The sequence below is a fragment of the Fonsecaea multimorphosa genome (assembly GCF_000836435.1).
Source record: "Fonsecaea multimorphosa CBS 102226 unplaced genomic scaffold supercont1.5, whole genome shotgun sequence".
NCBI classification, from domain to species: Eukaryota; Fungi; Ascomycota; class Eurotiomycetes; order Chaetothyriales; family Herpotrichiellaceae; genus Fonsecaea; species Fonsecaea multimorphosa.
The window spans coordinates 407612-435495 of record NW_015971639.1 but is presented as its reverse complement, the minus strand read 5'-3'; the positions used below and the strand labels follow the sequence as shown (position 1 = coordinate 435495).

General features: G+C 53.1%; 9 protein-coding genes across 9 annotated transcripts; 4 read left to right on the top strand and 5 right to left on the bottom strand.

Annotated features, from left to right (window-relative positions):
- Positions 1-429: 429 nt before the first annotated feature.
- Z520_03366 (uncharacterized protein) lies at positions 430-1308 on the bottom strand (the record flags this gene model as incomplete). The annotated part of the gene is made up of 1 exon (XM_016773877.1): positions 430-1308. One exon carries the CDS (start codon positions 1306-1308, stop codon positions 430-432), a length of 879 nt encoding a protein of 292 aa, XP_016634823.1.
- A 702-nt stretch (positions 1309-2010) lies between these two features.
- Z520_03365 (uncharacterized protein) lies at positions 2011-3488 on the bottom strand (the record flags this gene model as incomplete). Its single annotated transcript, XM_016773876.1, has 2 exons — positions 2011-2190; positions 2301-3488. 2 exons carry the CDS (start codon positions 3486-3488, stop codon positions 2011-2013), a joined length of 1368 nt encoding a protein of 455 aa, XP_016634822.1.
- A 1018-nt stretch (positions 3489-4506) lies between these two features.
- Positions 4507-5085, top strand: Z520_03364 (uncharacterized protein; the record flags this gene model as incomplete). Its single annotated transcript, XM_016773875.1, has 1 exon — positions 4507-5085. One exon carries the CDS (start codon positions 4507-4509, stop codon positions 5083-5085), a length of 579 nt encoding a protein of 192 aa, XP_016634821.1.
- A 663-nt stretch (positions 5086-5748) lies between these two features.
- Positions 5749-6870, top strand: Z520_03363 (uncharacterized protein; the record flags this gene model as incomplete). The annotated part of the gene is made up of 1 exon (XM_016773874.1): positions 5749-6870. The coding sequence occupies one exon, from the start codon at positions 5749-5751 to the stop codon at positions 6868-6870; it is 1122 nt and encodes a 373-aa protein (XP_016634820.1).
- Positions 6871-6952: 82 nt separating this feature from the next.
- Z520_03362 (uncharacterized protein) lies at positions 6953-7807 on the top strand (the record flags this gene model as incomplete). The annotated part of the gene is made up of 1 exon (XM_016773873.1): positions 6953-7807. One exon carries the CDS (start codon positions 6953-6955, stop codon positions 7805-7807), a length of 855 nt encoding a protein of 284 aa, XP_016634819.1.
- A 954-nt stretch (positions 7808-8761) lies between these two features.
- On the bottom strand, positions 8762-10151 carry Z520_03361 (uncharacterized protein; the record flags this gene model as incomplete). The annotated part of the gene is made up of 2 exons (XM_016773872.1): positions 8762-9475; positions 9528-10151. The coding sequence occupies 2 exons, from the start codon at positions 10149-10151 to the stop codon at positions 8762-8764; spliced, it is 1338 nt and encodes a 445-aa protein (XP_016634818.1).
- A 1348-nt stretch (positions 10152-11499) lies between these two features.
- Positions 11500-13615, bottom strand: Z520_03360 (uncharacterized protein; the record flags this gene model as incomplete). The annotated part of the gene is made up of 3 exons (XM_016773871.1): positions 11500-11637; positions 11688-11875; positions 11929-13615. The coding sequence occupies 3 exons, from the start codon at positions 13613-13615 to the stop codon at positions 11500-11502; spliced, it is 2013 nt and encodes a 670-aa protein (XP_016634817.1).
- Positions 13616-22282: 8667 nt separating this feature from the next.
- Z520_03359 (uncharacterized protein) lies at positions 22283-24672 on the bottom strand (the record flags this gene model as incomplete). Its single annotated transcript, XM_016773870.1, has 2 exons — positions 22283-24510; positions 24573-24672. The coding sequence occupies 2 exons, from the start codon at positions 24670-24672 to the stop codon at positions 22283-22285; spliced, it is 2328 nt and encodes a 775-aa protein (XP_016634816.1).
- Positions 24673-26578: 1906 nt separating this feature from the next.
- On the top strand, positions 26579-27439 carry Z520_03358 (uncharacterized protein; the record flags this gene model as incomplete). Its single annotated transcript, XM_016773869.1, has 1 exon — positions 26579-27439. The coding sequence occupies one exon, from the start codon at positions 26579-26581 to the stop codon at positions 27437-27439; it is 861 nt and encodes a 286-aa protein (XP_016634815.1).
- Between the last annotated feature and the right edge of the window lie 445 nt (positions 27440-27884).

The following is a 27884-nucleotide window of genomic DNA, read 5'->3' as shown; positions in this document are numbered from 1 at the left end:
TTCAATCAACACAGACTTCAATGCAGTGTGCAGGGGATTCGCTCGGCCAGTGCAATGCTATCAAGTGTCTGGACAAGGGCACCAGGGCAGAGTCCAAGGGGACCGCCCATTGCCTAGCGAGGGGGACGTCGATCACTCGCGAAGACCATGACCTTCAGCATGCGGATCCGCCTGACCTTGCACTCATGGAGAAATTAGACGAACTTGAATGATCACCAGCCTTCGCCCTGTCTGTTCCTAGGTATCTGATGCGGCGATGCCCTGTGGGTTGTGTTCAGGCTTGAAGTTGCCGTTGTCCCGAGATACCAAACAACTGCTTCTAACGACGAGAGGCACAGTAGTCTCTATCCCAAGTGTGGAGCACCTTTCAACCAACAACGATGTCGCCTGTGCATTTCTCGCCTTGAATTACCTCCTGATCTTTACCATTCAATCCCTCTTCACTACCCCACCGGCAAAGAACTTGCGGTAGACGGTCCTACTGATCTTGTAGAACCACCAGTAATTCAACAGCTGGAGCGTCACCGCCGCCACGGCGTGGCTCGCCAGCAACCAGGTTGGAATCCTCGCCTTTCCCACAGGAATATCCTGCTCGCTGGCCCCAAAAGCCGACCAGAGGTCCATGTAGAACCACGCCTGGAGGTGCGTGGCATAGACGACCCTGAGCAGGAAGAAGGAGACAAACAGTGCCATCCCGTTGACGATCTGGATCGTCGTGCCCTCCATCTTCAGGGATCGCAAAGTCGATTGGATGTCCAGGAAGATGGTGGAGAACTCGTATAGGAAGGACGCTGGTGCGTAGGTCATGAATGCCGGTCTGTAAGCGTTGGTCATGAGGAACGACACCGCCATTGCATGAGCGACCATCGACCATCCAAAGACATCTCGATGCCTCACCATCATTTGAAAATGCCAGTAGAAATAGCCATTCGCAACCGTGAGCACTACCGCGTCAGGCTCCGTATACCCCCAGATACGGTCCTCCCACCTCATGCCTCGCCATCGTCTACCCATCACGTCGACGTCGGAGTCGGAAGACAGCAAGACGACCTGACCTGCCAAGACGCAGATTACGATCGCCTGGACCAGAGACACGACGTTCTCATCCCAGTCCAGCTTCTTCCTGCCGCGCAGCTGTACGTAGACTTTGGGAAACAACAGCGTCGACAGCCACGGTCCGATTGAGAGATAGGTCAGGTGGTACGCTGTGAAGGTCATTAGGATGCCAGGGAGATAGGGTGGCAGTAGCGGAAGGCTGGCTTTGACGCATGCGGTTTGGACAAGCGTGAGCAGGCCAGACTTGTCCATGGTTTCAGGAAGCTTGGGCTGGGATAATCCAGGAAGATCGGCTTCCTCCTGGAGTATCTAAAATGGCGATGCCAAATTTGAATCCGATTGCCGACGTGCGTTCTCTTTCCCCTTCAACAAGAAAGACAGCTTGGAGTTTCGCTCCCCTCGTTGCTATACCTGCAAAATGCTGGCTGCTGCGGACAATTAATAGTCGGCAAGCTTATTGCATTAACAAGAGGAACCAAGGGTGCCTGGCTGTGATGATGTACAACATTCCTAGATTTTCAGGAGGAGTTCGAACTTCGTAAGCAGAGGATCCGTGCCGGGCGCTTATTGTGCGACAGCATAAATATACATATTTCAGGCCGGACATCAGGCAAGGCTACCAGCCTAAGCGAGCTTCCCGCCTGAAAACATCAATTGCAGAGCGTCTTCGATACAGGAAAATAACACTCAGGATCAGTCGTGGAGTTCATTCATTTGGCTGAAAGCTTCAAGTTCTGCCATCGCGAAGCCTGCAACGATCCCTGTTATATCTGAACGTCGTTATCGTAGGCCACTCGAAACGCTTGCAATGCTGAGTAATGAATTGACCAGGGCCCTTGGTATGACATCCGGTGCGACTCCTCTTTGTGCAATAGTGAACAAAATTCAAAAACTAAATTGCAATTCGGATATGAGACCCCGTTGCATAACGCTCAGTTATATAGACAAATAACATCAAATTTTGGCTTTGCGGTCATGCCTCTCAATTGCAATCAATGCCGGAATCAAACAAATAGCACCGGCGGCCATGACAGCACCGACAAACACTTGTGCATGAAGAAAGTCTCCGGAAGCGACGTTTGCAAGGGCTCCAGCAATCGGCGATCCGATGATAGATCCGACGGCGGCGGCACTCTAGAAATTAATGTCAGTCAGTCTTGGTTGCATTCATGGGAAATTTCAAGGCTCGTCTAAGGCCAAGGTAGCTTTGCAAGAAGAAAAGGAAGAAGAAGAAGGTGCCCTACCCAGCTCATCCCCATCCTGGTGCCAATCACCCCCATGTTCGGTGATATCACAGGATGCGGCATTGTGGAGGTTGGAGCCGTGACCAAGACCCCTGCGACGAATCCCCAGAGGACACACCAAACAATAAATGCCGCCGAGCTGTGGATGGCGATCCAGCAGAATATCAGTACGGTGCCGAGGACGGCGGCGAAGATGAGAGTGTAGATTGGCTTCACCCGCCGACCCAGAAGATATGGAAATGTACGGCCGAGGAACGAGCCACCGTTCAATATGGCGAGCATGTAGAATGCCATGTCTTCGGATGTATGCAATACCCAGCGTGCCCAGGAGACGATGAAGAAAAGAGGAATGTAGTATGCCAAGAAGAGGAAGAACAATGAGGCGGTCCACAACAGGAAGACCGGCTCCCGGAGGGCTGTCAGGTCCCAGAGAGATCGTGCTTGGCCCCCTCCTTCTTTCCTGTGTCGGCCGAGAATGAGGCAGATGAACACCGCGAAAGCTAGGTTGATGAAGCCAATGCAGCGGACGGTCCAGCCGTAGCCAATCTGTGGTTGCAACCTGCGAAACATGATGGGGAAGATAACGCCGCCCACGCTCGAGCCGACCGCCGCAATCCCAATCGCGATGGGGCGTTTGGTTGTAAAGTAAGTCGAAATGAGCGCCAGGGTTGGGACATAGGACAGCCCAGCTCCCAAGCCGACACAAATACCCTGCGCCAGAAAGACTTGGTAGTAGGACTTGGCCAAGCTGGTCATCATCATGCCGAACACAGTGAGGAAACAACCGGAGAAGACAAGCGATCTGAGATAGCCGCGATCGAACAGAGGACCACCAAAGACGCCCGTGAAGACGACCAGGAAAGCCTGGACGCTGCCGATCCATGATATTGCCGACGCCGACTCGTTGGCCAGGAGGTCTCTGATGAAGAATGCTTCAAATGCGCCAAATGTGCTGACGATGCCCCAGACATTGGCAAAGACCAAGAAGCCCGCAAAGACCAGCAACCACGCTTCGAAACCTCCATTGGGAGGTACAAAGCCAAGCTGCTGGGCAGGCGCTTGCTGTGTACTGTGTCCTGCTACATCTGCAACTGGAGTCTGTGGTGTCTTTTCGGTGGAATCCCACGTATTCTGTGGAGCTATGGTCGACAAGTCTTCATCTTTGTTGTCGACCGGGGGGATACGCATAATGAAGATTGTATACCAAGCTGCGCTTCATCCAGCTTGGACGCTTGGACGCTTGGTGATCAAGGTCAAGGTTAAGAACTGAATCTTGATCCCTAGTAGTGAAGGCATAACGTCAAAAATGGGAAATGTCCTTCGTAAAAATCGGATGGTCTAACTTCTACCCCGTACAATAGCCTGGGGTTCAGCGTGCCGGAATCCCGGTGGCGTCGTTTGTAAGGATCATTCTTTGCGGGTTTGTGGGCGTGGATGATGCGACCGAGGTCGCTGTGCATTGCTCCGCACGACAGATTGGCAGCTTATTGCGTCCATGATGGAAGGGGAATAGTGAAGGCCGCATGGCGAGGTAGAGATGTCCATGTCGCAATAATGCCGTGCCACCAGCTGCACCCAGAGCTGCCCAACCCCGTTCTCTTACCTAATGCATTCGCTGTTCGCCGGTCTCAGATGCCGGGTGTATGAACCGAAGGTCTTCGTACTCGATCGATTTGCCAAAGACATAGTCGCCAAACTGAAGCAGAGGCAGTCGTGCTTTTGATATGGCACAGGAAGTTCGAACTGGGACCAGCGTCCTGAGTCGTTGAATAGTCCAACTTCCCCGAGAAACCATGAGGCTCGATCACCATGGCCCAGCCATCCTACTTCAGACACAACCTCAGCCTTGCTTCTGCGTCCGCCAAGCAAATGTCTTCAATCTTTCGCCATTCGCCGGGGAAATGGCGCAACAGCATATGAAAATTCGGGGGAGAAGCGATGCGGACATGATTCGGCAAAAGGGAAGAATAAGCCATATGAGGCATGCATGGCAGTGGTGTCTCAGCAGAGTTCTACTCTGGTCTGGAAGTTCTTGTGAAGATCGGATTCTTTGAGGTTTCGACTCCTCAATATCAGCATCTAGCTTCCTTACCTTTCCCCGTCGCCCTTCTCGTTTGTCCCTTGAAGTCATCCTTTGCAGCTCGAAATAAGTCTATGCAGCAACATAAGCCTTGAAAATTGGACAACCAGCTTGGACTCTGTCAGCATGTTTCGAACTCGAGTTGCTGCAGCAGCGACCCGTTCCCTTACAGTCCGACAGACATCATCTTATCTCCACCGCCCGCTGGCCAGTTTCCGCCAGTTTTCCGGCTCTGCAACTGCCCTTCAGAGTCTCCCAGTGCGAATTCACGGGCGAGGCACCGGCACTCTGCAAACCATCGATGTGGAGGGAAAGCCATATAAGATACAGACCGACACGTACCCGGTCCTGGGCGGAAGCGACTCGGCACCGTCCCCTGTGTCCTACTCCTTGGCCAGCCTAGGCTCTTGCACTCAAGTAACCGGATCTGTGGTTGCCAAGGACCACAGCATCAAGCTTGGGCAATGGGACGTTGCGGTTGAAGGCTTACTGCCTACTGCAGTGTTGGTCAAAGGCGAGCAGGGTAACCCGAACTGGGAGAAGATCGTTCTCAAGGTGAAAGTTCAAACGGACGTCAAGGGTGGCAGCGATGATCCGAAGTTCAAGCATTTTGTCGCCGAAGCAGAACGGCGGTGCCCAATCACCCAGCTCTTCATCCGCAGCGGAGTTGCAGTCAGCAGTGAGTGGACAAACGAGCCTCTCTAACTCATGAAGGCAAGTGCAGAGGCCGCGGGGACAGGAAGTGAAGATTGTTACAGAAACCGTCTGGCACTTGTGCAAAGCAAGAGCAATTCGGAGTCAGTGAAGACCTCTTCCAGCTGATAGTCAATACCTATCTCTTGCCCCCCGGAAGCTTTGTCTTGCCAGATTGTGCAGCTGCCATCTGAGTGAATCAAAGAGTTTTGACCTTCAAGCTGTAGGAGTGTTGACCTTGGCATCGTGTTCGCTCGTCCCTCTTTCCCAGCCATCGGGGTATCGTCTTTGGCACTCTTCTTGCCCGTATGGACTGGGAGGGCTCCTTCCAGCGACAACGACATACGAACTGCATGGCACGCTGCATCGCCCAGTCTCTGAGATTTTCTGCCGCTGCAGATACGCAACAAGGCTGGGAACTAGCTTGGCGCTTGAGGACCTGCAAGAGGATATTTCCTGGTTCAAAGAACGACCTTCCTCGCATACAAAATCTTCGCCTTGCATCTAGGATCGAGCTCAAGTTACTTGAGGGCGGACAGACTCTGGACCTAGCGTGGGATTTCTCTCTACGAAAAGGCTCGTACATGTCCAGATCTTCATCAGCCTACATGCCCCAAGGGGTTCTCAGCCTTGCACGCCCTAAACTAGCATTCTCACTGCAAACACATGACCGCGATGCAACCACATCAGAAGTCCAACAAGGAACTCGATTTCGAATGGGCTTTCCTGAGCGAGGAGGAGCATCGCACTATTCGTACATTAACTCAGATCCTCTCTTGGGCACAGCCGCTGGTCGAAGAGGATGGCCTATGTACCAACGACGTTGACCAGGTCTGCTTAGAGAGAACTGGGGCGGAACCGAAATCCCAACGCAACCTTCTCAACAGCTTCCTGCAATCCAACGATGGTGGAGGTTCTGAGGCTATTGCGCTATTGCCTGGTTGCTTCAGAGCTGGCGGGCTCGCACTCTTTGCTGGTGGGTCTCAAGGGTTGCTGGGGAAGTCAGCATCTGTGGACGACCAGCAAGAAGGAAATGGCGATCCCAGGCCGGCAAACACACCCCAGAATGGATCCAAGGACCTGAGTTTTCCCAGAGGTGAAAGATGCAGAGTGGGGTTTACGCACTACGAAGTTCCTCCCAGCTTTGTGCATAACGCGCTGCCGTCCTTTCTCGACCTTCTAGAGAACCGCGGCAACCAAGTTCCTCCAGCCCTTACCCTCCAGCTCACCCTGTTGCTGCTGAAGCATTGCCATGTGCAGATCGGCAAAGAAGCGCGTCAAAAGTCATTTGAGGACTTTAACCTTTTCATGACCTGTATCGGACTGAACCGGCTATGGGAGCGATTCGACTTTGGGGCGAGCTCTCGGAACTTTTACGACATCATGTGTCTCCTGGACGAGGACGAACCGACGGCAGGATCGCTCAACGATGCGGTGAGCAAAATGAAGTCTCCCAATGCTAATGAGGAGAATTCAAGCGGCGTTGCTCACCTCACCAAGCACAAAAAGGCATTATTCAAAGAACTTTTGTGGAGGCTCCAGCTCATCAGCAAGGACGAGCACCAGGAGTCTGGAAAGATTGACTACAATGCACCTCGCTTCTTCTACAGAGTTTTATCCAGTCTTCTGAAGAAGCTGAAGGTTAGACTGAACTGTGCTAAGCTATATCAGCCTCCTAAAGGGCGGCAATCGACTTTTGATAGGGCAGCTTTCGGCAATGCCATACGTGCTCTGGTCGACATTGTGCAAGCCCTATGGCTCTTTGTCGACCACTTTCGACAAGTGGGTAGCCCGTAATTGCGAGCTCAGGGATGGTGATTGCGAGAGCTCCAAAGACGGGGTCAAAAAGATCACTACCTGTCCAGAGGGGGACCTTGTCATGACCCTGGAGGAGATCAAGGACCCGTGGAAATGGAGATGGCCCGAGGCATGTCTCCAATGGCTAGAGCTCCTTGTCGCCCAGCAGGGCGCCATCCGGAATCTTCACTTGTGGGCACCATCTCGGACACACAATTCGAAGACTCTGAAGCAATTGGTGCCTCACGTAAAGCTCCACACGGTCGAATTCAGGTCCGCGGCCTGGGATCGAGTCTCCCATGACATGAGCGACATTCAACAGGAGCTGGAAGGAGACCCGTGGCTTCCCAAAACCCACCAGGAAGCGCTGACAAGATGGCTCGAACGGAACGGGCACTCCACGGCTCTGAATGCTGCGGAATTCAAAGGCTCTGTCCACTGTGAAACCATGCTGCTCACGCTGCACGCTCTCACGCTCAAATTGGCGTCTGCATATGCTGACTCCAGTGCCGAAGCAATATCACAATGTCTCAGGTCCCGCAACATCATCGTCCCGCCACAGGTCATCACCAAACTCCAAGCTGGGCGTACCTCTCTGGGCCTCTCGAGGAGATGCTGCCCCGGATGCCGGATCGTGGTCTTTGCAATTCGAGATTTGCAGAGCTTTAGGCGCCGGATCTCTCCCCCATCTTTCCATGGGACATGGCTTCCCATGGCCCTTCCGCCCTGGACACCGCGGACGATCGGACTGCGCCTCTTGGAACAGCTTCAGCATGAGATCCGATACCGCGGCAAACTCGCCTTTGACGCCCTGCCCAGGGGGGAGCAGGAGAAGTTGACACGCCTGTTCGATCCCAACTATGAATCTCCCGACTCTGATTCCGTCTTGGAACCGCTTCCTCACCTGTATTCTGAATCTGATGATTCAGAATCCTAAAAAGAGAAAGTGTTTTGCAAAGTGTTTCGCACTCCTGCGGAAAAAAGGCGTCAATTGCTTTGAGAAAGAGGGACTAATCTTGTAACTTGACCTACAGCAGGGTCACGGGGAGGAGTAAAGGCGAGGGACTGAGATGGAGCATACCGAGAAAGAACAGTTGTATTTGATCACTGGAGACGGAGTTGGAACAGAGCACACTGTCTGTGGCCACGTCGAGGACAAACACCAGGCTTGCCCTTTTGTATGTGTGATTGGCGTCAACCTCGCGTGTGTCTCTCCAAAAAATTACACATGTGCTTCCGGTGCAATGTCCCTCCGTGCCCCGTATCCGCCGCGTGCAACACTTGATTCCATCCCTGTCATGCGGCCACTGAGTCTTTCATGAATCCCCCTTGACCTGCATAGCGATCTCGTCACTAATATCATCCGGTAGGTACCTAGGTAGTCATACGTAGATCACGGGCGCTTCGATTTTCCCAAGAACTGCTCCAGCTCCTTTAATGATCCCAAAAAGGGCTCACACTCAGGCCGGAAGATCCCAAGCCAATGGTCGCAAACACCCTTTTCTTGGTGTGTTTTCCATTGACATCCGTTCATTCTCCAATAGAGAGGGGGACGGGCGGGCGGGCAACAACGAGTCATTTTCCTGGTCGGGCCCGATCTCTCTTCCTCTCTCTCTCTCTCTTTCGTGTTTCGCGCTCAGCTGGCCAGTGTTTCGCTTGTGTTAGCCCCCGTGTCTTCAGCTGGACCGAGTGCTCCCATCCGTGCACGAACCGGACAAGAAACGACCAAGGATGGATCGTCTGGTCAGGGTCACAAAATGTCCAACCGATATTGTGGCAAAGTAGGTTGTTTCGCTTGAGCCTTGCAAGTACTTTACTTGAAAGGTTCTCCGCTGGGATCACCAATAGATCGACCATCCAGGACTTCAAGATCGCATTTGCTTAGCAAAAATCACCGCTTCCACTCTCCTCTGCCTCTCATATACGCCTCGATAGACCTCCACACCTCCTCGACCGTCTCTCTATCTCTCCACCGTCTCGACATCCTCGTTTCTTGCTCGACACTTTGCCCGTGAGCCCGTTCATCCCACCTCTCGACGGCAAAGGTTTTGACGCTCGATCCCCAACCCTTGACCTCGGCTGGGATGGGTAGCCCCTTCTCCCCAACATAGATACCAAGGACGTGCCCAAACAATTCCTGCGGCTCGCGCCATTTGTAGCCTCGAAACTGCCAAATTTGACCGGTGGTGAAGACAGCGACGACCCGGGACCAGTAATCTGGCTTGAAGTGTTCGGGGGAATCGACCAGGATGAAGCGGTACGGTTTCTCACTCAGAGAATGCATCGTGCGCGTGATGTGCAGGAGGTTGGCTGTGGTTTGGGTGGACAGCGTAGGGTGATCAGGCGGAACATACAGGCCAGTGTCGAGAAAAGTTTTGATGTTGGACATGCGCAGTAAGGATGATGCTGACGGAGAGAGAAGGATGATTGGGTCGGATCGTTTCGAGGACACGGCAGAGGCAAGAGGTTTGGATGAGTTGGCGGCAGGTCGAGCGGCAAGTTGAGCTGGTTTTGCTGGGAGACCGCCTGGTCGTGCAGAAGATGAAGGGACGCCTTTCCGTCGTCCAAGGAAGGTTTCTGCGTGTTTGCGGACATGTGAGAAGTCCTGTCGAAGAGTTAGAAGGCGGACTTGGTACGCTAGAAGGTGGTTTTCCTACCGTAGGCTTGATCCCTCGTAACACTGTATTGTGATCGCCCATTCTTCGTTCACCATTGTAAATTGCCTGGAGCCTGGCATCGATAACCTTGACAGGTCTCCCACCGGCAGACTGCGTCACGCCAACTCCAGAGCCACTGACTGTAGGCACGGCCGCACCGCCAGCGACATCCGCAGCCCTGTTGACCGCATCTCCCAGAGCAGCCGCACCTTCGATAGGCTTGATGTATTCCGACTCTTCCGACGCGCCTTCAAGCCAGGTGATCAAATCCAAGCGCTCGACGAAAATGAGATTTCGCACTTTGTGGCCTTCGGGTAATTCCTTGTCGAGCTCCGCGGCGCGGGCAATGTACTCCGGCACAGTGACATCCTTCTGTTGCCAGGCGAAGAAGATGCTGCGCAGATCAACTTGCGCCGTGTCCGGATTCTGCGACGTAAACCGCGTCTTTGTGTCTAGCGGGAGACATTGTGGGGCAGGGTGTGTGAAGTAGAGATGCGTCGCCTCGACTAGTGAATCTGTTTGGTCTGTTTCGGCGTTGGCAGGATCTGAGGTTTTTGTGAGGACTGGAGGCTTGGAGGCCGCAATCGAGGATCTGAGCAGCTGCAGTGCGTCTGGGGACGCCATCGCTTCAGCTAATTCGACAGGGGTGAGTGGTTTGTCTGGGTCGATACGGCATCGCCGTGCGCGACTGATGTTGTTGTAAAGGGTTGCATGCAGGACCAGGCCAAGTGCCAACGCGGGAGAAGGACTGTCATGCGCACTGCATTTCCGGGAGTGGCAGGGAATCCGCGCTGGGTAACGGATTATGATTTTTCCGGCTCGTCCGGCGCACGCCCTGGCCCCTTTTCTATCGCACTTCAGCCTCAGTGCGATACTACATGCACGACAACAAGCTAATTACCCTCCATCGGAGCTGCCATACACCTGCATCGTTTGTGATCAAATTGTTGCTAACAATGCATTCTCCGACTCATGTTACATGCATATGCACATTTCCCCGGTCAGCGTTTCATTGACTGGGTGTTGGACTACAGGAATACGGGGTGACGGGGATCTTCGAACTTGGTCATCTCGCTTCCCCCTTCGAATCTCCCTTCTGGAAAATTTCCAGTTCAGGGGACTGTCCGGCAGGGGAGCCCACGAAATTAAGGCCCTGACATCGCATTTGCCGCTTGCGTTCTTGCACGGAGTACCGAGTACTCGGTATTACGCGTCCAGAAAGGTGGTACGGTGTACAAGGGGTGTCAGGAGGCCCTGTTTGGAAAGCGCAGTCACTTAGACTCTGTAGCACTTCTCACAGGGATGGCGACGTAGAGCCCAATGCAGCCTCTGCGTGATCACGAGAAGAACCCTGGATACGGGTGGACAGACGTTCATATTCTGCAATATCTTGAAAGATCAGTCCATCTCGTTGTGGTTTCCAACACAGCTATCCACTGCCACGCCTTATGCACACAGCGACCAACATGTTCAGCCTCCTCCCCGTATTGCCCAGCCATTGTTTTCGACAGCTTCGATCCCACCTTATGTCTCGTCCCTTCTCCCTATCCACACTTGTTTGCGTCCTCCGCAGGGGTATCTTTCCAATGCAAATGCAGAATGGTGTGCTCACGCCCCTAAACCTATGCCCGATGGTAGAAAAAGAACACACAACCACCCCTCCGACCACGCTATGCAGGACCTGTACATGATGGAATGCAGATGTGGCAGTACACTGCCGAAATAAGAATCATTCTATTCTCGCAATAAGACAAATCGCGAGACTCATGGACATGCTCGTGCAAGGTCGCTCAGCTTCACCCGCACTGAGGTAATGCCGTTTTTGTACAACGAATCCGTACCACAGATTCTGAATTCGTATATTCATCATATTAGAATGTGGTGTTGTAAAATGATGTCGCTGAAATCAGCGTGGACCACTGGGACGGGTCTGTTTCGAAGTCGTTGATAAAGCTTCATGGAAGGAGAAAGGTCATGATCGGGTATTCGAGCGACTGACGGTACGGTCGGGCGCGGGTGACATTGCGCGGTTCGAGCCGATCAAATCGATTTCGTGATCTCGAAGGACCGCGGCGTGCCTGGGGTCTCGAAGGAATTTGGGCACAGAATCCTGGGACATCACGTCAATGTACAATCACTGATCGAATGCGGTAAACTTACGCTAGCCATCAGTTTAAAGACGGCGTTTTGGGCAAGCTCAAATAAATCCACCACTTCCTCGAGACTTTCACGCATAGACTCATCATCAGTATTGGTACGGATCATGCGAGAGTCAAGACGGTTCCGGAGGGAATGGTCGATGTTAAGCTCGGAGGGTGCCCCGGAAGCAAGGAATGAGTTGTAGAGACCTAAACCGATCAGCTCAAGGCGTTCGCGGAGCAGGCAGCCTTGATCGACTTACCGTAAGCAGCAGCAAGGGTTTCCCTGACAGCCTCAGGCCTGTCCAGCTTTCCAGACTTCTCCAGACTTCGATAATTGCTGGTGAAATCCGACACGTCGAAATAAAACTGCAAATTCTCCTCGCAGAGTGACTGCCTAAGAAACTCTTTGAAGAGCAGCCGTAGGGCCGCATCTTGCAGGATCACGTTCAATCGGCTGACATTGGAATCCCTAGCAAGTCGGTTCTTGTGGTCTTTTGTATCCCGGCTGTCTTCGCTGTCAATGCTCGCGGGCCGTGCAAGCCAGCCGCAGACTCGTTGTCCCCGCTCTGTAATCGTGTAGATAGCATGCTTGGTGGGTTGGAAATACGTGGCCATCGGGTTCAATCGGATGTATGCTCGATCCTCCACGACCGGAGCCATCAGCTGCCACTTCACAAACAGTTCTGCCATCTCATAGGTCTCTCTGCGATCGATAGTCGTACAGCAGTCCAGCAACCAGTCGGACGCGGCTTTGCCAGTGAAGCTATTGTTCACCAGTTTGTCCAACACCCTTCGTTCCTTGGCCATCTTGACACCCACAAGTCCCGATGCGTACTCAGACACGGAATCAGAGTCAGACAAGGATGTCGAGCTCTTCAGGTTGGGACCTTCTGAGCCCATGAATCTGCGGAATATGATCTCAATCGTAGGGCGGTCTTGTACAAGCTTGTCGGTAGACGGGTCCCTTTCCAGGGACACCATCTGCATCTGGTGTCGCCGTAATATAGGCTCAATATGTCGTGCATTGATTCCATTTCGACTGCAGAACCGGTGTAGAGTTGCAGACCCCTTGGGTGTCAGTTGCCACACACCACCCTTGGTGACAAAGACGTTGTTCCCTTTGGACTCTGCAGATTCGATCAGCCGTGCATCCACGAACCGTTGGCACACTGAGCGAGCCATTTCCTTGGCCATCGAAAAGGTTGTGGTCGTTGTTGTGACGACCCATCTTGCCGGATTCTTCGGGTCGGGTATGCGATTGGATTGAGAAAATTTCAGGGAACCGAGATTAGTGATGGCCTCTTCTGAGAGAAAGGTCTCCTCGACCCTCGAGAACCGAACCCGATGAGGGGTGAGTGGAAGGCTGGTAATGAGGGTGGCGAATAAGTCTTGAAAGTCTCTGGTAAAGGGCCTCTCATCGTCGGTCATGCGCAATATCTTGGAAGACGTCTGATGCATTTTCCCATCTTTCCTGTCCGGGTTCGGCATTGATGGGATCGTGGTACTGTTTCTTGACTCTTGGATTGGAAGGGGGACTCCGCTCGTCCTCCGCGACTGGGCTGCCGCCTGCAGTTCTGGCGAGGTTGGCGAGCGCGGAAGACTTGGTCGTGGAATGTTGGAAGAGGCGGACTGTTTAGAAAGACTTCCTGACGAGGTTGCCGAGCGCAGACTTGGCGTGGAACTCGTGCCCAGGGAGGCCAGATTGGCAAAGGCGTTGGATGTCTTCTCGCGTGCCAGAGATGCCAGCGACCGTCTGCTTTTGCTTTGGGTGAGACTGGTTGAACTTGAGTGGTGGTGATGAGGTGGGCGAGTAGAGTCGGGACGAGGCGAATTCGAGGCCGAGGAGGAATCGTGGGCGATATCAGGCGAACTGACTTGAGCAGGTAAGTTTGGAACAGGCGCCGAAGTCATAGAGTCGGCCACTGACACACCCGTTGGCTCGGACATGGAGAAGACTGGAAATCATGCGGGTAAAGATGCTCAGGATTTGGACAGGTTCCGCACAGCATCGCACTCGTACTGGGCGATTTCAGAGGGCCAGAGGAGCAGGACTGGCGGTCGACGATAGTGTGGCAGAAACACCAACGGGGCGCAACCCACGACCCACGAAGAGCCGGGATTGCTCACCACGAGACCACGAGGATAGTGGAGCCACTTAAGCCGCAAGCTAGCAAGGTCCTGGGCTCGGTGGCCCTGGCAGGGGGGGACCAAGGTCACCAGGGTCGAAAGTGGGTAAGGATGTAATAATTATTCGAGAAGAGTTCGCTCCGGGCCACTTACGACCCCGTCGCCCACTACCCTGAGTGTCTTGTGTCCTCCGTGGGTGTGCTGAGCCAGGCCCGCCAGGAGCGTGCTGACAGGGCGAGTGAGGGCAGATCGAGTTAGGCGCACGATTTGGCGAAGACACCGGACAACTTTGGAGGTTGTCGAACTGGAAGTGATCTTCGACAGCCTGTTGGTCTCAAGAGTCTCCTCCGTCGTCCTCCAAAGGGGGAAAGCTAGTGCTCAAATCCTCTCGTAACGAGCGGCGATGGAGCCACGATCGAAAGAAGTAACCGCTGGTAGGGCAGCTTGTCTGAGTATTGTCTGAACCACGGCTGGGTCAAATTAATCCGCGACGAGAGATGGGAGATGTACAACAGGAGTCCAGGTTTGATGAGGTGGCGAGAATGATGGAGGCGCGGGCAGGGTTCTCTCTTTTTCACTCTCTCTCCTTATTCTCTCCCTGTTTGCGTTTGGTAACAGTAACGTCAAAGGCGATCTGCCGGAGATCGTATTTGGCTGGACGATGATACGGTGAACGTGGTCTATGGTAAGACTGAATTCTTATACAAGAAGGTAGATTGATTCACAAAGGGGGAGTAGAGGAGATGACTGGATGCAATTGAGACAGAAAAGTACAAAGGATACTGAGAAGAGGTGAAGACGTAGATTTTGACAACAGTGACTGACAAGATGTGATTATTTGGACATGCCCTGAGAGTGCTAAGCATATTCTGCGTCCCAACAACGTGGCCCCCGGACAAGTACCAGTAAGAATCAGCACGATCCTCAGTGGGCGTCACCTCGACGAAGGACGAAGGGCACCCGAAGGGGGCAAGCCGTGGATACGACTCGGCTGACAGCGGGCGCCGGGCCTAGCCTGACAAGTAGCACCTACCAAATCCCCAGGTTGGTGGCAGTGGAAGGGAAAAGAGTTGACAGCTTACCTGTAATTAGGTGACAGTTCAGTGCTTGCAGGCCCTGCTAAGGGGGCCCCCAAAGACATCCTGTCCTCTAGTGTCGGCCTTGCCTGGTCAGAACCTTTTGGTGCCTCTTGCCCTCATCAGCATCAGCCGAAAGTATTGGACCACCACACAATCCGAGTGTACCTAGGTATGTAACTGAGAGCCTCACCACCACTCCCTTCCCCATACCACCCACTTTCACCGCCAGTCGAAACGGATATTCTGGGAAAAATCCCCAAGCCAATTAATCATGCGCACATGGTCCTCTGTCACCTGCTGTCTGATCCATTATTATTCACAGGCTGCATGCATCCCCGGCCACTTTCCCCCTCGCGGGTAGAGCATCGTCCGCGATACAAGACAAGATGCCACAATGGCCCAAATTAGTCCATCCCTTCAAATGAGCTGGACAAGTAGTCTTCAACTCGTGAACGCATATACACCGTCAGATTCGATGAAACAAGCAAGACTTCCTTGTGGATTTCTATGACTGATAGAATGGAAAGGTATTACGACTACCACCACTACGACATTTGAAGCACCCGGAAAGATACGGCTATAGCTAACTTGAGGTCCACCACAATTCCACGTTCAGCGGTAGTTCTTTTCCAACCCAGAACAGAACCCACCTCCAGGGAACAAAATGCAGAACACTCCATGTACCTATCAATGGACATTAGTATGTGAAGAAGCCACGATATTGAGAGTACCTAGGTATTTTGGTGACATTATCGACCTGTTGATTGGCAGCCTAGCAATTGATACTTTGGTCGAAAACTAGAAGCGGATCCGCCTCTTCGAACAATAAATGATCATCACCTGTACTGTCACTAACACCACATACGATCCCCACCGGTGGAAGGGAAACTGTGTGCGTGCTTGGGATTATCACGTTTACCGGAGATTAACACAATCTCGACTCACTATTGGTTTGAGTCGTGGCAAAGGACCAGGCATGACACCCTTCGCATTCCAAGAAGCAGTCTGACCTCCTCGGAGTTTCGCAGTGCTGCTCAGATATCGATGTTTGTGCTGCTTGGATGCGAGACAAGCACTATGACTTTCCTGGCCAAGAGAGAGTCGTACGAGTGAGTAGATGGTATTCACCTCGCTCCAGCCGACGTCTTCAGGGCAGGAAACAGTGGTGGTTTCGGATGCCCGGATCGGTTTGGAAGTTCAAGGCCGCCAGAAGGTCTTAGTCAGGACGAGCACGCAAGAAGCCATTGACCGTTAGGCACTATCTGGGGGAGCCACTCAGGGTGGATGGAGTACCACCATCGTGAAGAATGGAAGGCCATTGAACCTGCGATATCACTCCAGCTTGTGGTTATGCTTTGGCACAACGAAGCTTCAAGTGCCGTGACGCCGAGCGATCCCCCCCTCTCCAATATCAAGCTTTTGCGAACGACCTCCGACTTGAGGGTTTGAATGCAGGGGCAGTAGATGGAGGACAAGGATCCCGTAAAGGGGATAGGCAAGGAAGGTTGAGATTCGAGAAGGCTGCCGGCCACTTTCCGGAGCCCCAGGCTGCGAATCTCGAGGAACTGACGCTTGATACGTCCGGGCCGGTCGTTGGAAGGACCAACTATGGTTCATTCATCTTAGATGAACAGTCCCCGCGACACTGTACGTACAAGGAGATGTGCCAAGAGGAGATGGTTCTGCAACCTCAATCACGGTTGTCGTGCCGCAGACTTTGCGGCGTGGTTAGACCTTGACCAATGGTTATTGGCCACACTGGTCTTAGGGAGCTCCGATGGAGCAAGGCCAAAAGACGTGGCACGGAGTGCTCTGGCGTGTCTGGTCAAGTACGAGTACTCGGTGCAGAGCAACTCCGCCCCAAGGTTCAAACTTCCAGCGTGATGTTCGAGGTTGGTGATCGTCAGGCTTGAGATGAAACGAACTAAGGGAGGGGATTTTCCTCTCAACCCAATGGCACCCTGGCAGTCTCACAACTAAGGTCTAGCTCCTTAGGAGTTTAGGCTTAGGCGAGCAACAAGCTTCAAGTCACAAGTGTTGGTGTGAAGAAAAACGCCCTGGGGCTACGTCAGGAGTGTGCTAGGCCGTGCAGATGAGGGAAGCACCGGCACTGGTGGGAGGTACTAACTACTAGCTTAGGCGGCTTCTTCAGGGAGGCCACGTGGAAATGTTTCGAGGCCACTTCTTCAGGTGTGGGCGCCATGGGCCATGGGTGGGGGTGCCTTGTTTAACTGGATTCACTGATTTGGGGGACCACAAATCGCAGCCTTGGTCCTTGGAACAATCAAACCCATGCCTCTGGAACCGCCGGCACCCCCCCAGAGTTGGAAGTCGTGGCTGACAACCAGGCTTCGAGAAACGTTCCAAGTTCCACAATCGAAGCAGTTTAATTTGAGAATGATCCACCTGTTACGTGCCAGGCGTCGCACTTGACGGAGCAACATCTCCAACATCCATGCTCGGTGGACACTGGGAACACCCTGTCAATCAGCAGGGCTGAAGATAGCCAACTCTGGGAGTGCAAAAGAAGGGGGGGGGGGGGGGGTCGGAGGGGGGCAACATTTAACATGGGCGACGAAGAGGGTGCAGATTCTGCTGTCATCCTCTCCCACTCAATCCCCTCCATCCATCCATAGGTAGCCTTCTATCTCCGTCCACTGGCACCAATCCACCTGCTCTTTAACTCATCATGGCTAGCGAGTCCGACTTTCTCCACGACCTGGTTTCGATTTTTCCGTTCCCCAATTTTTCCCTCTGCATCAACCAACTCCTGGAAGCAGAAATGAGCTGGACCTTCAAACCACGCCGGTGGCCTGCCTAGCGGTCATGTCCGCATGGCACCTTGCTTGATCAAGACTCCCCTGGGGAACTTGTGGTGACCGCCTGTTGCGTGTCACTTTTTATTCGTCCCTCTGCCTCGATTCCATTTTCCCCATCCAGTTGCTTGCGACGCAATCCAGAGGCAGTCATGGAAACATTTCATCACTCCTCTGTCATTCAATCCTGCCCCTCTTCCTGATTTGCAAAACTCAAACCTCTGGCGATTTCTCGGCAGCTCGTGTCCATCCTCAGAACTTGTCTGACTCGATCGTCCCATCATTCATTTATCCGTGTTGGACTCCGCGGAACAAATACCAAGTACCTTGTTTCGAATCTTGTTGCAACATGTGACAAGCTTCCCTACCTAGGTACGAGACGACCAAACTCCGCAGCCGCTAAGGTTCCGACCCCCTCCGGTGGACTTGCAAAGTTACAATAGGATACTCGCGGACTGGGCAAGACAAAACAAGGAAGCAAGGAACAAGAACCACACTATTAGCACAGAGGGGAATTTGCCATCCTCTAACTTGCAGTCGAAGGTTGCCTGCACGATCTCTGCACTGGTCCCTGCGGCCAAGCAGCTGGTATTGATGGTCGACCCGCCCATGGTGTAACCAACACAGTTCGTCCTCGGGCAACTGTTGGCATGCAACCATGACACAACAGGGGAACGCTTTCCCACAAAACTTTTTGGCCAAGAGGCTCCCTCGATGAGGTGGTATCGGAAACTTTGTCCTTGCTTCACGCTTCAGATGTTTAAGACTGCGTGTACGAGTCATGAATACCAGGTTTGACCGAGGAGAGAGACAACCACGAACTTGAGCAGTCGTCCAGACCCCGGCGTCCTGGCTTTTCCCGTGTCTCGATCTCGACCTCTGCACTGACTCGGCATATCTGCATGCTCAGAGCTCATGCCCAGCCGGTCAAGCCTCTCAGCTCCTAAGGAGGTGAAAACTCCGATTCGACCTCGTGTTGCTGTGCTACCACCCAATCCAAGGCGTCCAATGTTAGCGCAGAGTAATCAGCCCATGACTAGACCTGCATCGACGCGGTCTAGCATCTTCCTTGTTCCACGTGGCCGACGCCTCTAAACCCAGATTTTGTGGCGGCCACGAGGTTTTTCTGCGGGACACTGTGTTTCACAGCGTTAACTTTGAATCACTGCAGCCCAGCTGGCACAGGTCCGGGGTTGGCATGAGCACGGGCTGGCACGATTGGCCACGCCTCTCTCATTCGAACTGCCTTTTCAGTTGATTGTCCAGGCAATACACTCACGCTGCAAGGGACAAGCGAAAGCCAGTGGCGAGATGTCCTTCATGTACTCTTCAACTGCCACCCCGGATGATCCTCGCATCCAGAAGCATAGCTCTATCAGCGTTCGAGGGAGCCCGATTTCGCCGTGCTGTGAGCCTCGCGCGCTGAATCAAGCAGGTCGGCCTTCAAAAAGGATCGAGGCCCATACCGCGGCACAGTGAAGTTCCCGTCCACGGAAGACGGGTAGAAAATTTTTCGATGCTGTTCGCCAACGGTGGATTTTTCTTACGCAACTAAGAATAGGCTAGCTTACATATCATTTTACACTTGGAATGCCTGGAGCGTTGAGCCTATGCTAGCGTGTGCGCCTTGCCTTTGACTGTTCAAGCTGTGTCGTCGAATTCCTGGACGTCATGTTCAAGCACAGGCTTTTGTGCTGAATTCATTGGAGGTCGACATCACTTGGGTAAAGAGTTGAGCCGACAATTTTCACATTTTCACATTTTCACATTTTCACAGATGTCTGGCGCTCAAATTGCATTCCCATCAAGGTCTGAGCGTCGGACTGTTACCGCGCCCGTTTGATCCGCGCCTCAAAAGGCAGACTGCCTTCACCGCCTGTGAACAGTGCCACGTTGAAGCTGTCGTAGAAAACAACTTGAGACACCCGCAAGAGTGCCATTACACACTCCACAAAAAGGAGAGATGCGGGAAAGCAGGCAGCTGGTGGTCGCAATCAACTGGACGTTAGGTATAGATCGACCGATCTGTTATCCTCTCTTTTACGCGAGCACTCACCATACACACTATCACCCCAATTAGACGCCGGACTCACCGACAATCAAGGGGCCGTTTCAATCACCTTCCCTTCTGCCTTTGGTTTCAGATCTAACTGAGGAGGTAGCCGTACGAGTAGTTGAACGCTCGCAAGTGGCTAGGTGGGTTGCAAAGCGTGCGGCAAATCCACGTAGGCCTACGTGGCCAAGCCAGCATCAACGCGAATCCCAGCCCTTCACTACATTGGCTGACCTCGAACACGAGCGATATCGAACACCTGACGTCGAAGGGGCAGCCAGCCCACGGACTTGACGACTCGATGTTTCGTTCACCATCCCAGTCTCTGGTTCAATGGCTCGTGGCTTCAAGCTTCAGGCCCACCTCAATTCTACGAAAAGGGATGGATGGACCACTCTCATCATTCTACCTGGATTCCGAAGTGACCCGGAGATGAGGTGATGACAATTCAGCTCGCAGGGGCCACAACGCTGTATCTTGTCCACAGACTGTTCGTGAAGGACGAGCTAGGATGTTGTGGGAGGAGCAACCCAAGAGTGCGCATGCTACCCTACCATTTCAGCCTGAATGACAATCTAATGTCAGAGTGCCAACTTCACCAGGCTCCTGCCCTGTTGGCGTTCAAGCTCCACGATATGCCCACCTCTTTGAAAGTGTTACGTGGTCGAACAGATACTGCTAATTGCGCGTCTCAGGCAGCCATGAGGCTGGTCATTGAGAAGACAATTGTTTCCGTCGGTGGTGACAATCAGCTTCTATCCAGCACTCCTTCAGTCGTCATTCAAGCTTCGCGTTTGTTTTGCCCTTGAAAGCAGAGCTACCCAAGGGGCAATTGATGGCTAAAAGCTATACATATCGCATAGGTGGGAGCCGAGAAGGAAGATCTACAATGTCCTGTTTCATCTCTCATCAATATGCTTTTGCTGTTCTGGATTTACAGAAAGATTCCCGAAAGAGCTCTCCCTCAAGAAAGCTCTCGGCGGTTTACATGTCATCCTCCACCTTCGGTTCTCTCCTCCTTATGGCTAAACATCCGTTCCTCGGACAACAAGGCCTCCTGCCTGCGACTCAACGGCGAGAGCAACATTTAGGAGCATACGATTGATCTCGTCTCTCTATCCTCGTTCCAAAGGTGGTAACAACAGCAGTTCTTTTTTTACAAGACAGCGAAGAACTTGGAACCAGTCGACAGAGGATCTATTGCGCAGAGTTCCCCACCAGTCACCCTTTGCCAGCAGCAAGAATCTTGGATCGTTGTCTCCTGGCTCCCTTCAATTCCACCCTTACCTGTCACCTTCGTTCTTGATTATTCTTCTTTCGGGACCCCTAGTCCACGCAGGAACTTCGCCGAGACCCAATAGCGAGCCAGGGTATATATATGTGAGATGAGAAAGACTCCGATGCCCATTAACCTCCTCGTACCGCCATGAACCCGCTTTGCCTTCCTCGCGGCCGTCAGGCATCGCACCTGAGTGAGAAAGAATAGTAATTCAAAACACAAAATCAAGTCAAAACAAAGGAAGAGTTGTCTTCCAAAAGGGGGAGGAATCTCCCAACAAAAAGAAACGTGGAAAGAGAGGACCATTCTTCGCAGCGACCATCTTTCACCCACAAGAACCCTCACTCACTACCTCCCCTGCTCTCCGAAGCTGCACTCCCAGTCGGTATTGGAATCCAGCATAGCACGCGTTTTTCTTTGATCTCATCGTTCCTCAATTGGGCCTGTATACCTACCTATCCCTATCCCTTATTGACGGCGAAGGCCAAGTCATCGTCCATGCGAAGTCTGTCTGTTCTCTTCCACCGCTCCAGCACTGTTAAAGCGGAAGGAGGCTTGTGGCTCGGTGCGTGCGTGCGTGTGTGCGTGCGTACTTGGATAGGTAGGTTGGTGTATAGGTAGGTCAGTGGCCATCAAACCTACGTAAAGAAGACTCTTTGGGGAAAAAGATATTTTGGCGTTTTCTTCCCTGCTACCTCTGAATGAAACCTCCTCGATCGGTTTCACCTGGGTCTCTCTCTCTCTGCTCCTCCCCTTCTTCCTCTACAAAGACCTCGCTCGCTCAGTCCCACGGTCTGCACCTACATGGGGACACTTAGACGTACGGGGGATATCTAGATATATATATATACACATATATATTTAACCGGCGTTCGAATCCCGTTCTACATCCCCGTGTCTCGAACCCACCGGGCCTCCCGTCACGTCACGTCACCTACCAGCGAGGAGCGCGTTCTGCCTAGGGTCGGGCACACAGGTACACCGATTGGGGGTTAGAGAGGACGAATTGATGAAAGGATGAAACAGCATGAACTACTTTCTTTTTCGAACGCTCTGATATAACATCATTACACAGGCACTGGGATTGAGATTGATTGAGAACTTTTACCAAATCGCCCCAAACTTTCGAAGAATGGTTCCCTTTTCAAATTATTCATTCAAAACCAAGTTTGTTTGTTTGTTTGTTTTTTTGGTTCTTTTTGGCCTCGCTCCTTGAGTGGATGGTTTGTTACACAGCTTGGATTTTGGAGACTCATCTCTTTACCATTCGACAGGGTCGGTCTTGACATCGCCCCTATTCGTCTTGGGCACGGGCGCGGCCTCGATCTTGACGGGGCCTTTGCGCCATTTCTTCAGATACCCGCTGCCGTCCAACCAGGGCGTGTCCAAGGTCCTCTTTGCCTCAAACTGCGCAATCTTGTCCTCCATCTGCATGGTCAGACCAATGTCATCGAGACCCTCGACGAGGCAGTGCTTGCGGAACTCCTCGACCTCGAACGTGGCCAATTCGTTCCCCTTCGCGTCGCGGATGACCTGGTTGGGCAAGTCGACTTCGACTTCCCGACCGGCGCGCGCCTCGTCGGCGATCTTGTTGAGTTTGTCCTGGTCGGGCATGATGAGTGGCAACATGCCGTTCTTGAACGTGTTGTTGAAGAAGATGTCGGCGTAGCTGGGCGCGATGACGCACTTGATCCCGAAATCCAGCAGCGCCCAGGGGGCGTGTTCTCGCGAGGAGCCGCACCCGAAGTTGGGGCCGGTGACCACGAGGATCTTGGCCTGGCGGTACGGTTCTTGGTTCAGGATGAAGGACGGGTTTTCGCTGCCGTCTTCGTTGTACCGCAAGGGGTGGAAGAGCGCAGATCCCAGACCCGTGCGCTTGATGGTCTTGAGGAATTGTTTGGGGATGATGGCGTCCGTGTCCACGTTGGCTTTGTCGAGGGGTGCTGCGATACCCTTCAGCACGGTGAATTTGGGGAGACCAGTCCCTGGTGCTCCTCCGGCTCCTGCCTCAACATGATTCGTGGCCGTGCTTGTTGCGTCTGTGGGGATATCAAGGATACGGTCAAGCTCTTCTTCAGAGTCAACTTCGGCAAATTCAGGCCTCACGTCGAGTTTAGGGTCTGCTTTGGCTGGGGTGGCGTTGTCGCTGTATTTGCGCACATCGGCCAGTTTGCCTGCAATTGCCGCCGCCGCCGCCATGACGGGAGACACGAGATGTGTGCGACCCAGGGCACCTTGCCGTCCTTCAAAGTTGCGATTTGAGGTGCTGGCACAGCGTTCTCGCGGTGACAGGATATCGGGGTTCATGCCCAGGCACATTGAACAGCCCGCTTCCCGCCATTCGAAGCCGGCATCGAGGAAGATCTTGTCCAGGCCTTCGCTCTCAGCTTGAGCTTTGATGTTGCCAGAGCCTGGCACAACCATGGCCCGCTTGATATTTGGTGCGACCTTCTTGCCCTCGACGATCTTTGCGGCAGCACGCATATCCTCTATGCGGGAGTTTGTGCATGAGCCAATGAAGACCTTGTCCACCTCGATGTCTTCCATCTTGGTGCCTGGGGTGAGACCCATGTATTCGAGGGCTCGTTTGCAGCTGGCCTTTCTGTTCGGGTCCTCGAAGTCGTCGGGCCCAGGGACAACACCGGTAATGGGCACAACATCCTGTGGCGACGTGCCCCACGAGACTGTTGGCGCGATGTCCTTGGCGTCGATGAAGACCTCAATGTCGTATTTGGCGCCTTCATCCGACCTCAAGCTGGCCCAATAGTTGGTCGCCTTCTTCCACTCATTGCTGTCGACTTTTGGAGCCAGGGGACGTCCCTTGAGGTAGTCAAAGGTAGTCTGATCGGGGGCGATCATGCCGGCTCTGGCTCCTGCTTCGATAGACATGTTGCAGATGGACATGCGAGCTTCCATGCTGAGACTTCGGATTGCCGAGCCGCAGAACTCGATGACGGCGCCGGTGCCGCCGGCGGTGCCGATGACACCAATGACATGCAGAATGATGTCTTTGCTGCTCACTCCCGGTGCCAATTGACCATCGACCTGTATCCGCATGTTCTTACTCTTCTTTGTGATTAAGCATTGCGTGGCTAGGACATGCTCGACCTCGCTAGTGCCGATGCCAAAGGCCAAGGCACCGAAGGCGCCATGAGTCGAGGTGTGGCTGTCACCACAGACGACGGTTGTCCCGGGCAAGGTGAAGCCTTGTTCCGGCCCGATGATGTGCACGATGCCTTGGTTCTTGTCCCCCAGGCCAAAGTATGTGAGCCCGAACTCTTTGACATTGTCTTCAAGGGTGATGCATTGTAACCTGCTGTCGTCTTCCTTGACAAAGTCTGCCACGTTCTTGAAGTTCTTCCGCGAGGTAGTGGGAACATTGTGGTCGGTTGTGGCAAGGGTGCAGTCTGGTCGACGAACCTTCCGCTTGGCGTTCTTCAGACCTTCGAATGCTTGTGGAGAGGTGACCTCGTGGACGAGATGTCTGTCTGTGGGGAGGCGTTAACGGCTTCTGAGTCAAGCAGTTACCGGGGCAAAGGGTGCAGCATACCAATATAAAGCAGGACGGTGCCATCTCGCTCCTCGTTGACGATATGGTCTTGGAAGACTTTGTCATAGAGAGTCCTGGGGGTTGACTCGATGGAAGGCATCTTGACCGACTCAGCAGCGACGACCGACTTGAGCGAGACTGAGGTTTAGGAATGGATTGTCCAGAATGAATCTTCGAATAGCAGAGCACAAGATATAAGCAAAAAAGGTTTGGAGAGACGGTGGATGGCGGGGGAGCCCGACATCGGAGGTCCAGTGATGACTTTGTAGGGCCGCTGATTGGCTCGGGAGAGGCGATGCGGGTTATTCACGGCTACTCAGCTTGACAGCCTCATTTTGTCTGGTAGGCTCAGCATCCTTTGAGACTCTCCTGTTGCTCTCGTTCCCAACAGTCTTGCCGAAAGTAGCCTGAGGGTGGTTACAGGCGTGGAGGACCCTTTGTGGTACTCGCCGACCAAGAAAATATGCCGAGCTTCTGTCACCACGGACAAGGCTACGAGGCTGTCAACTCATCGAACCGTGACGAGAACCCTCATTCCGCTGAGATGGAATTACACCCAGTTTACCGACTTTGAATGCCTCGAGAAGATAGAGGAGTGCAAGAGAGACCTCCCGTTCAGTCATGGGGCTTACTTGGTTGTCCTGGGTCATGCGTTTGCGGACAAAGGAGTGACTTCTCAAAGGCTCATGGGAGCCCTCTCGTGACATGAGGGGGGTTCTCATACCGCACAATGAAGATGAAAACACAAACAAAAAACAAAAAGGATGATTGAAAAACAATCCCAGGATTGAACACGCTACCTGGTTCCAGCAAGCGCTTTCATACGACATCCCACCATCTCTGGGAGCAAAAAAGTTCCAATCGAGCCACGCAGTTCTATTTTACCTTTCCCTCCCTGTTCCCTTGTAAATGTCAGAGTGCGACCAGAATCGTAACCACCCGACGTATACAAGTAAACCTGGGAGACATGGTGAGACCCCGTACGAGCAGTATTAACCATGTCAGAAAGGCCCCGCCCTCCTAACCCTGATGGAACTTTTTAATGCTCTATAGCCCAAACTCGAAGTCAACAGGGTCTCATTTACTGCTTCGACTTCTTTCAACTGGGGCTATGTTGACTAGATTTGAGCAGATATAATTGATATGGCTGTGATTATCTGCAGTAGTGAATTGGTGATATAGCTTGGCGAGTGTTGAGATACTATCGGGATATAAGGGAGGGTTGACGCCTAGGAAGGCAGGTGGGTCGAGGTGCAGACTGCAAATTGTAGAATCAGGATGGATATATTCTCATCTCACATAGAATCAAGAAATGTTCATCTGGAGATACCCTCCTCCGTCAGGTACTACACTCATACAACAGTGCTCTCTCTCTCTCTCTCTCTCTCTCTCTGACACATACAGACATGCTAGAACAAGCAAGCAACTCTCCACCCAATGAGGACTCCAGCCTCGAATCCAAGCTCCCGCGTCCGCGCTTCCTGCGATCCCTCGCTAACTGTTGCCCCCACCGAAGCACTCGAGAATCTCATCTGCCACGCTGCCCAGCTCACTAAATGCGCCACCTTCGTAACCACTGGGCTCTGGACCGCGCTGGGCAGGGTGCTGCCGCAAAAAGGTGGGCATTTGACCAACTGAACAAGATCTCGAGATTCCAAACACATTGTTCCCCAAGCCATTTCCCCTTCTTCGCCCATGACTTCCAGCAGAGGACCAGATAATTCTGCTGCAGACTGTTAGCCAACCTGCATCCGCCTACCCGGATGCCTAGATTTGCCCTTCGCGAGCTGAGAAGGGCCCAGAAAATCCTCAGATCGACATCAGCTTCTTCCAACCATGTCCTCCTCCTAACCCCGTCCACAAAACGAGCGCCTTCAACGCTCTACCCCGAAATTGCGGGCGGGCGTTGCTCGTCTCAAGTCGGATGCTGTATACGCATTCGTTGGTTTTCAACAGTTAAATCGCTCAACAGCAGCAATGCAGCCAGAAGTCCGGCACAATCGACCATGGTCAGCAGTGAAACTCCCGCCAGAGGGACAGCTCCACCTTTGGGGAGGATCGGAATAGTCTTCACCGATATCGTCAAATCGACAGACATCTGGGAGGAAGACACAGGCGCCATGATCGAGGCCATGAAACTGCACGACGACATGATCAGAGGCCTTACTGTCGCCAACGAGGGCTATGAGGTCAAACAAAACGGCGATGGCTTTATGATCGCCTTCGCTACCGCCACTTCAGCGGTGCAGTTCTGCCTAGACGTGCAGGAAAAGCTCCTGGATGAACGCTGGCCGAAAGCGATTCTCAAACTGCCACCTGGCCAAGAAACCAAGGACCCCGAAGGCCACGTCCTATTCCGCGGCTTGCAACTGAGGATGAGTGCACACTGGGGAGAGCCCGTGAGCAAGTGGAACGAGGTGATCCAGCGCATGGATTATCTAGGCCCCGTGGTCAATCGAGCCGCCCGATTCATTCAAGTCACCGAGGGCGGCCAGATTGTGGTCTCGGAAGATTTCCTTCGTCAGCTGCAGAGCGAGTTGGAAATGGCCAAGCAGCAGAACGAGGAGGCACAGGAGCCGCCGGTCCGGGCAGCTGAAGGAGAGGGCGACCACGATCACCCCCGAGAAACAAACAACACGCCACCACCAGCTTCTCTGGACCTTCGCAGTCTACGTAGCCGGCGAGACCAGAAGAATCTCACGCACCAGCAATTCGAGATCCGTCCACTGGGCGACTATGAGTTCCAGGGCCTAGAGGACCCTCACAAGCTGTACTTCATTGTTCCGTGCTCGCTTGAGGGACGGGTGGACCATTGGAATCAAGTGGCGCATGTGACCGGGGTGAAAGGCAATGTTCGCACACCCTGAGTCCGAAGGTGTCCGACTGCAAGAAAGAAGCACACCAGAGACTCTGAAGAGACAGTGGGTCGGCATGTTCATACAGACCAACCCAAACAGGGGGGGAATGGGCCCCATCATAATGGTCTGAGAGGATTTATGGGCCTTGGAGAGAAACCAACCCCTTCCTATCTTGTTGAGGAGGAAGTTGAGGGAGGGGGGACATGGGAGGGCAGTTGTCCAATGGTCGGTCAGCTTGTACAAACAGGGATATGGCTGGAGGAGAACATATGCGAATTCATATTCGGTTCGGTTCACGGTGTACATTATGAAACCAGCAAAGCCATGCAATGCAATGAAATGGACAGAAATCAGCGTGGACAAAAGTTTCTTGATGATCTGTATAGCACTCGAGAACTCAGGCATCCATGATGGAAAGCCAGGGCTCTCGTTCAACCATTTTTCCAGCCAGCCC